The 10,325-nt window shown below is 49.3% G+C and overlaps 1 protein-coding gene across 24 annotated transcripts in view; it reads right to left on the reverse strand.

The window, feature by feature from the left end:
• CCDC9B (coiled-coil domain containing 9B) overlaps window positions 1-10,325 on the reverse strand; it is a 57,951-nt gene that overhangs the window by 25,840 nt on the left and 21,786 nt on the right. For 21 of the 24 annotated variants that reach the window (XM_086894627.1, XM_086894623.1, XM_086894634.1 and 18 more), the window contains 2 exons: window positions 9,447-9,600; window positions 6,172-6,353 (listed from right to left, as the gene is read on the reverse strand). In XM_086894627.1, coding sequence (XP_086750753.1) covers window positions 6,172-6,237 — 66 coding nt within the window. In that variant the 5' untranslated portion in view covers window positions 6,238-6,353; window positions 9,447-9,600. Of the gene's footprint in view, window positions 1-634; window positions 903-6,171; window positions 6,354-9,446; window positions 9,601-10,325 lie in introns of those variants that run through there. The other 3 variants (XR_015288491.1, XM_086894621.1, XM_086894644.1) reach the window with 2 other exon arrangements.

The raw sequence follows: 10,325 nt of genomic DNA on the forward strand, positions 1-10,325 counted from the left end.
GACATCCCGTTGTGTCACAGCCCCTCTCCTAAGAGGCACACACTGGCTACGCAGCCCCTTGGGGGCTGGAGGGACACCTCGCTCCAGGCTGTCTCTGCGTGCACAGAGACACGCTCCTACGATCGGCTGCTTCTCCAGCGAGACCTCGGAGACAGCAGGGTCGGGAAAGTGTGAAAGGCAGGAGGTGGGGGGAGGGAAAGGGGACAGGAGCGGCCCGTACAAACGCTCTTCTGCGTAAGCAAATATATCCGCTCTTTTTAAGAAATATCCTCTTACTTGACAGCTGCAGCTGAAGCCCTCACCAGCACAGGCACCATCCAGCACTGCCTGCGTTTCTGTTTGTTATCTGCCTCCCTGGAGGCACCTTGTTCTGAGCCAGCCACCACAACCTGCCCCGGCGAGGGATGTAAACCCCGGCACCCAAAATGCGCGCCCCCCCCAGCACCGCTCCCCGCGGTGCGGTACGGCTTGTTTGCTCCCTGTGCCTGCTGGCAGCCAGGCGAGGCGAGAAAACAAAGCGACAAACACCGAAAGGCCACCCTGAAGGAAGCGAGTGCAAGTCCTTGCGTGGCCTTTTGGGGTGAGGGACCCCAGCGCCCCCGCCCCTCCCAGGCCCCGCGCAGGCAGCACTCACAGCTCGGTGCATGTTGGACATCGGCGGCGGAGCCCGGCGGATTCCAGAGCAGAGCTAAAAGAGGAGAGCCATCAGACGGCCTTTCTCAGCACTGGTTGCACAGCATACAAGATCATGTTTTGATTACAAAAGCCTCGTCTGGGCTCCCTGCCAAGAGCACTGGCTGCCTAATATACCAAGCACAGACAGGGTTTGGAGTGCCTGTGTCCTCCTCTCCAATCTCACTCTCTTTTTAAAAGAAACACTCCCCCTTTTCCCCCCTCCTGACTCCTTTTAACTTCCTGATGCCACAAACCCTCGTTCAAAGTGAGAAAAGAAGGGTGAACAGTGACGGATGGATCAGGCAAACAGCTTGGCTTTGCTGCGTGGCCATTCACGGGGTCGTGTTGTTTGTTATGCATGGCTGGCTCCCTGCCTGGCAGGGCCAGGAAATATCTGGGGTCCTGGATGTCTTGTGAGTGTGAGTGTGTGCATGAGCTTCCATAGGAAAACATGGGTCAGATTTGCCTTTTTCTGTTTAATTTCAGTATTCTCTGGAAATTATTTCCCCACTGCTCAAGTGGGCCTTTCAGGAAGGAACAGAAGAGTGCTGTGGGGTGGGCATCACCAGCTGGCAGCAGGACTAGCAGGAAGCACACAGCCAAAGCAGAGGGACTCCTGTAAGTCCCTGTCTGAAAGCTGCCAAAATAATCCCCAGAGGAGTCAAAAGTAGCAGCAGGGCTTTGAGGAAACAGCATTCAGCTGCTGCATCTTGGGTCACCACATGAACCCTTACCTCACTATAGAATATCCTGAGTTGGAAGGGATCCACAAATCATCCAGCCCAACTCCTGCCCCTGCCCAAACACCACAACAATCCCACCCAGTGCCTGAGAGCATTGTTCAAACCCTCCTTGAGCTCTGGCAGCTTTGCGGCCATGACCATTCCCTGGGGAGCCTGCTCAGTGCCTGACCACCCTCTGGAAGAAAGAACCTTTTCCTGATATCTAGCCTAACCCTCCCATGACACATCTCCAGCTGTTCCCTCGGCTTCTGTTCCTGGTCACAGAGATCAGAGATCAGAGCTGTCCCCACTGCTGCCCCTTGTGAGGAAGCTGAGGACCCCAATGAATCTCCTCCAGGCTGAACCGGCCTCAGCCACATGTCCTGGCCATGTGCTACACTCTTCCTCAGCACAGACTGGCTGCCCTCTCCCTCTGTCCCAAGGGATACAGATAGAGTGTGAGGCAAACAGGAGATGGAAGAATAACAGGGAATGTTTTGCTGCCCAAGGACTGATGCACAGCCCAACTTTAATGTGGGCCCTGCTATGTTCATATGTTAAAAAAAACAAGCTGGTCCACTGCTGCCCACTATCCACTCTAAGACCTTTGAGCAGGTCAGCTCCTCACAAAATCCAAGGAGTGTGACCTGAAACCTGGAGTGGTTTAAGGAAAACCTGGCAAAGACTTTGCAGAACTCAGAAGCTGGCCCCTACTCTGTGCGTGACCTGGGTTGTTGGACATCACCACTAAGGAGCTGGAAGCACAGCTTAGTAAAAGCTCTTGGAGGGACAGACTGACCTATATTAATTAGTAGCTACTCAATGATGAAAGGAAATTGAAACCATTTCCAAGGCAGTGCTTCTGGATTCAGGCTCAATGAAGGAAATGAAGACTCAGAGGTAGGCAGAAAACTGGGAAAAAGACACAAGAGCTTTTCTAGAGCCCAAGCCATTGTCAAGAGGTTTGTGGTGGACGCAGCTGTGCAGGAGATGCAGAGTCATGTAGAGCTTTACCTTGGCCTGGGAATACAGGGGAACTGTGGGATGGCGCTGCCTTGGTTTTCCAAGCTGGCATGCTCTCTTGTGAGGGTGGAGTGATATCCCATTTTCATCTGGGCTGGTGGCCATAGGGACAAGGTCACCCAGGGACTGGGTTGAGTCAGGGAGTGTTCATGGGAACACTTTGTTCAGCACTGGTGCATTATCCTGTTTGTGTCATGGACATATCTCTGGCTTCAAGGAGACTGCACACTATGTTGATGTTGAGGTTCAGGTTAAAGCAGAAACCATAACCCCAAACTCCAAGGCCAGGTTCTGTGTGCAGTGCAGAGTGAATACCATGTGCAGCTGGGTCCATTGTGCTGCCCATGTCGTGCTCAAATTATCAAGGTTTAAGCCAAGTGCTCCCAAGGAGTTTCTCCAAAGTTCTCCAGACCTCACAGCATCCTACGTCCCTACCATTCCTGGCAGTGTGGCCAAGCTCTTCCAGCAATGAGCAGTGCCAGGAGCAGGGGTGAAGATCCTTAAAACACCTTTGCCTTTGCTGATGTCGCTGGAGAGCTGCATTTCCCTCCAGGGCAGTGTCGGCTGCTCCTGACCTCAATACAAAGAGCTGACATGTCTCAACTGTCCTTTACCATGTCTGAGTGGCACAAATGACAAGCACTTACTTCTGCATCATCATCTGAGATCAATGGGAATCCTCAGTGAACACTGCAGACACAGAAACCCAGGGGCAAAAGGGCACAGCCAAGGGAGCAGCATCTACAGCTGCAGCAGTGGGGCAAAACAGGCTGGTTTGGGGACTTGCTTGTGCCTGTGTGGGACAGTCAGAGGAGAAAACAGAACCCTATAAATGTGCTAAGACTTTATGGGGTTATGAATATGCATGTAATCATTCCCAGCTCTGTGGCCAGGAAAGGCTGCAGTAACACCACAGCTGTACCCAGTAAAAAACTCTCAAAAACCCCTGATTTTCTCTAAAGTGCAGTGTCAATCCCAAAACTGGCACTGCTTTCTCATGTGGTCTGTGCCTACATGAAGCTAGGGCAAGCCTTCTAGACCATCACCCAGGCAGCAGGGATTCCAGTACCCAGAGGTTTGCTTTTGGGAACAAAAGAAGACAGAGAAGGTTCCTAATCTCCTGCTTTTGTGAGTGGGGTGTGATGTATGCATGACATTTTGGGAGTCCTGCAAGATTTAAGGACACACTGAATCCTGTTCACACCAATCCCCCCACCTGGGTGGCTGCAGGACACCAATCCTCCTCTCTCTGGCTGTTGGTGACAGTGACTCCCACATGCAGCAGCTTGACAGAGTACTTCAGACAGCGAGTGTATCCTGCATCCATGTGCAACAGGAAGGACATCTGGAGAAACCAGCCTCATTACTCACTCAGCAATCTGTACACCACACCTAGAGTTAATCTCTTTATTCTTCAAAATCCCAGACCTTTCATAGGTGGGATGGTCTAATTCTGGGCTCTCTTGTGTTCTGGATGGTGCCATCTCTAGAATTGCCCAGCACAGTGGGCACATGGAGTGTACTCAGGTTGGTTTTGTGGCTTCATGGATCTGTCAGCTCTTGTTAACATTGGGCTGCCCCTGAAGGAGCAGCATGTGGGGTGGACAGCAGCTTCCTTCAGGAAGGCCTGGAAGCTGGAGGAATCAAGAGGATATAAAGGGGGTTTTGCTGCATTTCCCTGCTGTGGCTGTGCTGCACAGGGGCTCAACTGACTGTCCTTAAGCACAGCCTCCAGCTGCCTACTTGGAGCTCTCACTCTCCATTCTGGGCAAAGTGTGCTGGAGATTTTTCTGGGCCAAGGAATGAAAGCAGGGCAATGACCTCTCCATTTTGTGCTTGTGACATTAAAACAGTCCCTTTCTCTAATTGTGTGCTGCAAGGGCTTTCGGTTTTGGCACAAAGAACCATCCCTGACAGGAGCCTGCCATATCTCTGCTCCAGGACAGCACTCAGCAGCTGGCACATAGTTTTGCCCCATATTGTATTGGTAAGACTCTGTCTCTCTGCCTTACACAAAGACTGAGGGAAAGAATCTGATTTTTCAAAAAATGTAAACTTGCCTGCCCCAAGAAGTATTCCTGGCATCCCTTCATCAGCCCTTCCACCACCAGGAACTGCTTTGGTTTGGAGCCCTCCCTCCTTTTCCTTTTGCCCTCTGTGAAACTCCTCCAGAGCCACTCAGTCCCATGCTGCTACTTTTCCCAAGTGCACTTCACCCGGCCTTATCCTGGCTCCCCTCCATTTTTTGCATGACCGCTATCGAGTCAACAGATGGCACTCGGGAACTGCTGGGAGGATCTGGGAGGCAGCTGCCAAAAGCCCACTGAAGGAGCTGAAGCCTGGATGCCGTGGGAGCCTGTTTTTATATGATGTGTCAGGACTGCAGATAAGGCACAGAGCCGAGTATGAAGGCACGGCTGTGTGCAGCGATGTGCTGCCCGAGGCTCCTGAGCTGAACTAGCAATCCTTCTCCAGGCCTTAGATGCAGGGAGGGAAGGGAACACTGTATCAAAGAAGAGTTCCTAGAGGCCTGGAGGCATACTTCCTGCCAAACACAGAGCAAACTTGTCCATAATAAGGGAATTCCTCTTGCCTCCCCCAGCTCTGGTCCTTCAAGCAGCTGCACTGCAGGATAAGAAAGGGGTTGAGGTGTTTCCTCTGGTGAGGAGAAAGGTCAGCATGTTCCCTTGACTGGGAGGAGGGACCAGGCAGGACCCTTAAATGGGCTTTAGCTGGAGAGACTCATGGGGATCAAAGGACTGTTGAGACATTTGTTTTTAAATGGATCAATATACAATTAAAATTAAAACTACAAAAGACAGTTAAAGGATGTAATGGCAGCTTGGTCCTGCTTAAAAGCAGTAAGGATCATAGCTGCCTGTTGGTACTTCCCAAAGGGATACCAGTCATGGCACAGCACAGAAACATCTCAGGATGTGCAGAGTAGCCCTCTTCCCATTCGGAACAAGACATCCCCTCTTTTCCCCTTCCCTGTGCATCATCCCAGCCTGCAGGGTCCTGCCTCAAGTCCTGTGCATACCCATGTTTAATGCCACCTTGAAAAACCTTTAATCTTGTCAGCTCTCCCAATATTTTCTGCTCCTGAAAACTTGTCATTCCAGTGTAAGACTTCTGAAGTGGTCATAGGCTGAGCAAATGAAAAACTAATCTGTCTACTTAGTTTTTCCCACTTGCAGACACACTCAGCAGGGACAAATACAGGTTTGCTGACCTTGTTCACTGCTCAGCCTTCAGATGTAGGACACAGGATCCAGCCTTGGAAGGGTGTGAGGCTGTGAAAAGTGGCCGGGACAGCCAGTTGGGCCGGTTTTTTCATCTTTTATGGAAATGTAGTCTTTGGGGAAAGCATGGAATGCTGCAGACAGCAACTTGTTTGCTCTGTCATCAGCAGGGGCCCAGGGAGTTTCCCCATTCCAGCCCACGGCTTCAGCCCAGATCTAGGAGGACACAGACAGCCCAGTGGCCTGGGCTCACAAGCTGCAAATGAGCAGCCAGGAGACAGCTTGCCCTTGACATGGTCACATGCCATTTGTGAACTCCAAAAAGCCAAAATTATTCCACGTATGGCTGCTTTGGGGCTACACAAATGGTAGTGACCAACCTTGAGTCTGACGCAAGAAGAAGAAAGCGGCAAATTCGGTGCCTCTCCCAGCCAAACTCCATTAAAGCCTAACAAATCATCTCATTTCCCTTTGCCAGCAGAACTCAAAAGCAAGCTCCAGAGACCAACCTTGGCTCCAGGGTCTGAACTGGACTGAAGACTCTCCATGGGCTCCACTTCACAGGGATGTTGCATGGATTCTGACTGGGCTCAGCAGGAAGACTGGCTTTTCTTGTGTGGAGGGTCAAGGTGTGCAGCTGATTGGGAGGACAAACACAGGAAGGACCAGCCTGCACGAGGCTCAGAGGCACCTGGGAAGGGAGGAGATGAAAAGGGGAGTCAAGGTGGCAATTAAATATTAAAGGACTAGTTCAACAATAATTAGTACTTGGGTGAAAGGAAGGGGTGGAGGTGCATGTGATGCCTGGAAAATAGATCTTTTCAACAATGTTAGAGAGAATATAAAAGCAAACTTTTACTTGAAAGCTTTCAAGCACGTGATATGGCAAAAATCACACATGGTATAGTAATTCTACAATTTTTATAAGGCTAGTCAATTAGTATACTTATCATATACTGTCCAATTAAAAGGTTAGGGAATAATTCCTGGGGTGCCCACTGGAAGCAGTCCAGAACTTTCTTTTGCCCCACTTTTTTATGTCTAGTCCAGATTCTGGTTGGAAAACAGGACATCCTTGTAGTTGGTTCTCTTCTTGGAATGACTACATGATATTTAGGTTTATAAAGTTATCTTATTGTTCTTAATGTAGGGAAGAAAGATAGGAAAAATACTAGAAGCTATAGACATGCTTTAGTAATCTACAAAGCTACAAATACATGAAAAATATAAAAAAGTTAAAAATCTTGGGCATCACATGAAGCACTTACAGACTTGCTGAGCTGTGCCTGGCTGCTGAGTGCTTCATTCAAGTGGCAGAAAACTTCTGAAAGTGAAAATAATTCCTGCTCCAACAGGATGGAAATCATAACTCAAGAAGGTGGTAGTGATACCATTCCCTGGGCATCCATAATGATGATGGATGAACCCTGAGTGAGCTCCTGAGCCAGGTGATTCTCCTTTGGGAATGTGGATATTTTGTTGGCCCTTCTGATTTGATCTCTGCAGCAAGGCTGAGGTATTGCTCAGGCTTGGGGACACTGTGCAGTCTAAACACATGGGATTAGGGTGGGCTACAATACAGAGCTAAGAACTGGGTTTGTAAAAAAATGTTCCATTTCCTTTCTCCCTGGAATATTTTTGTTCCTTTCAGTACCTTCAGAAGCAACTGATTAAAAATGCTCTTCCTTTGCCCCATTGCTATTGAAACCTTTTGATGAGAAAGGTTTGGAACAAACACATAAAGATGCCTTTTTCTGGAAGCACCAGATTAAATACTTGGAGCATTTCTGAAGCTCAGTTTCTAACCAAGAAAAAAAAAAGCTAAAAAAAAAAAAAAGCAGAAACATTTCAACAGCATGAGAAGTGTAAGATTTCCACTCCACTCATTTAACTGCTCTTGAGCTAAAAGAACTGATTTTCATTCCCCCAAGGCTCTGATTCTCCTGAAATAAGCCATTTGGGCCAATTTCCTCTCCAAAATGTCAACTGGGCCATCTCTGGATGGCGCTGACTCACTGGCACTGGTGTCATTTGGACCTTGTTTAGGCTGTGAAAGTATTTTAACAGGCACAGTTAGTCACATATCCCAGTGTCTTCTCCGGCCTTCTCCAGGCTGAGAATTTATGTCCCAAATCCTCATAGGAAGAATATTTATGTGCAAGGGATGAATTAGTCTGGGATATCTCAGGATGCTCGGAGGGAACTGGCTCAGTGTCAGTCATGCTTGGAAGTGGTGTGAACATATGGGCAGCTTCAGAGCGAATGTGGCTGCGCTCCCAGCACGCAGCACCAGGGAAAATGGGACGGTATTGCTACAGTGAGACTTCCCCTGCCAAGACAAAGCTGAATTGGGTCTCCATGGACCTCCTGCCCCTTCAAACACACTGCAAATTCAGCACATCTCTTATTTGCTTCAGTTTGCAATGTACTGGTGCCCAGAAACATAACTGCCATATGCCTGCAACCTTCTCAGCCCTGGTATTGAGTCAACAGCTATGCAGAGGTTTCCAGCACTGCAGGAGGAGAAAGAGAGAAGTACCCTGCATGGATCTCTCCTTTCTGTGCAGCATGTGGGCCATGCTCCAGCACACACCCTGGACAGAAATAATGACTGACAATCAAAAACTGCCTGTGAGCCTGATTCCTGAGCCCCTTTTAACCTGCCTTAAAATGGTGTGTGCTGGCAAGGATGCTTCTTATCAACACAGACAGTTGCACAAATTTTGGAAGGTAGCTCCTCCAAACCAATTGCAGTACAGAGTGGTCACAAATGGCACTGAAAAAACAGGTGCTAAATCTTATTCTTTTAGGTCGTTATACTCCTAAAAATTCAAAATTTTGTTGCATCTACGAATCAGAAAAAGGCCATCACAGACCATGGACATAGCAAGGAGGAAAAAGGTGGGCTCTGTGGAGTGCAAACATCTGCAGAGACACACATCCTCCTGTGCACAATGACATTGCTTGTGCCGTGCTGCTGGGATGGCAGCAAATCAAACTGGTTCTGTACAGTCACAGAGACCCAGCATCCATCTGGGCCCTTCTCTTCAGTAACCCAGCACCAATGGCTTTGGTGTAAAATGTAAATGTTTAGACATCTCTGACTCAGGTCCTAGCACTGAAACCATGACTAAAGCACTTTATATCTCTAAATTAACCCCTCCTGAAGGTTCAGAAGGTGGGCAGCTACATTCACCTGTAAAATAAGCTCTGCCCAGTGAAGTGACTAGGGCTCAGTTGGCTGACATAGTGGGGCCCCCACCAGAGAGCTGTTCTCTGGCTAAGGAAGCAATTTCAGTGGCTGAGACAATGGGAGGTTAATGCAGCAGGAGCAGCCAGGACTGCTGCTGTACCCATGGAAATCTTCCAGCACGGGAGGTATCTGTCACACTGTTACTGGCTTCAAGCAGCAGAAATACCCTGGCTATTTCATTGCTCCAGTGAGCAGTGACAAACCAGGGTTCATAAGCTGGCTGCAGGTCCATGAGCCACTGCACATTGCCTGGAAACCAGCAGTCTGCTGCAATCCAAGGCAGCTGCGCAATGATCCCCAACCTTGCTTTGGCCACGATGACTTCAAGGGCTTGGGTGTCCAAAAAACACATGACATGAGTGTTTTTGCACTGTGCAAAACATCACGGTGGTGTCGCCACTGCAAGCTGTTAGCTTTGAGCATGGTTTCCCTGAGATGAAGGGTGGCATTGCCTGCAGAAGGAGAGGCAGGGATGCATCCCAATCCAAACAAACTGCTCCAGACCACTTGGCCTCCATCCTGCTGACTTACCCATCGTGGTTTGCTGGGCACCGTGAAAGAAGGAGCTCCTCTGGATGAAGGATGTTCTCATCTTGATGAAATCATCTTGTTGGAAATATTTATGTTCCTGAAACAGCTTGGAAACCCCATTTACTTGTCCTTCCTGCTCACCCTTAGGTTGTTTCTGTAAGGAGAGGAAATCCTGGAATCAGCATATGCCTCCCTTAGAATGACACTGAGTCTCAAACTGGCCACCAAGCACAGGGATGTCACAGAGTGGCAATATTGCCAAATGACACAATGCATTAAGGAGAGCATCAGCTTCCTTGGGAGAGGCAGCTCCTTCTCTGCTGCACTGCAGGGGCGAAAGCCAAGCAGGTTTTGAAGTAAGGGACTCCTGGATTCCCGGACTTGGCCACCACAGCCGGTCCCTCCCAGCCCTGGCCATGCGGCAGCAGCCCCAGGGGGGATGCGGGCAGCACCGCTGCCTGCCTCAGGCAGCGCTTTGCAGCCAGCTGGGAGCACAAGCCCTGCTGTAGCCCCTGGCTAAGGGCAATGAAAAATAATTAATCCATGTGTTGAATACCTTGCAGCAGTACAGAGGAAACTTGCCAAGCTGTGGGAGTGAGGAAGCGTGATCACCCCCACTTACCAGACAAGGAGTTCACACCTCGGGCTGAGCCAAACTAAAGCTGTAAGATGTGCCTGTCTGTCAGAAGCGGTAGGATGTTTGTAATCCAGCTGATTCCCACCATCCTTGCAGCTCACATGGCTCTATTATTATCATTGCTGTTGCAAGAATTATTATTTAGTATCGGGGAGAATGAAAAGGAAATATCACCCATGTTCTTGTCACCACATTAATACCAGCCAATCTTTTCAGCAGATACCAGGTTTCAGTCTTTCCTG

This window comes from Cyanistes caeruleus, chromosome 6, assembly GCF_971803275.1.
Source record: "Cyanistes caeruleus chromosome 6, bCyaCae1.hap1.1, whole genome shotgun sequence".
NCBI classification, from domain to species: domain Eukaryota; kingdom Metazoa; phylum Chordata; class Aves; order Passeriformes; family Paridae; genus Cyanistes; species Cyanistes caeruleus.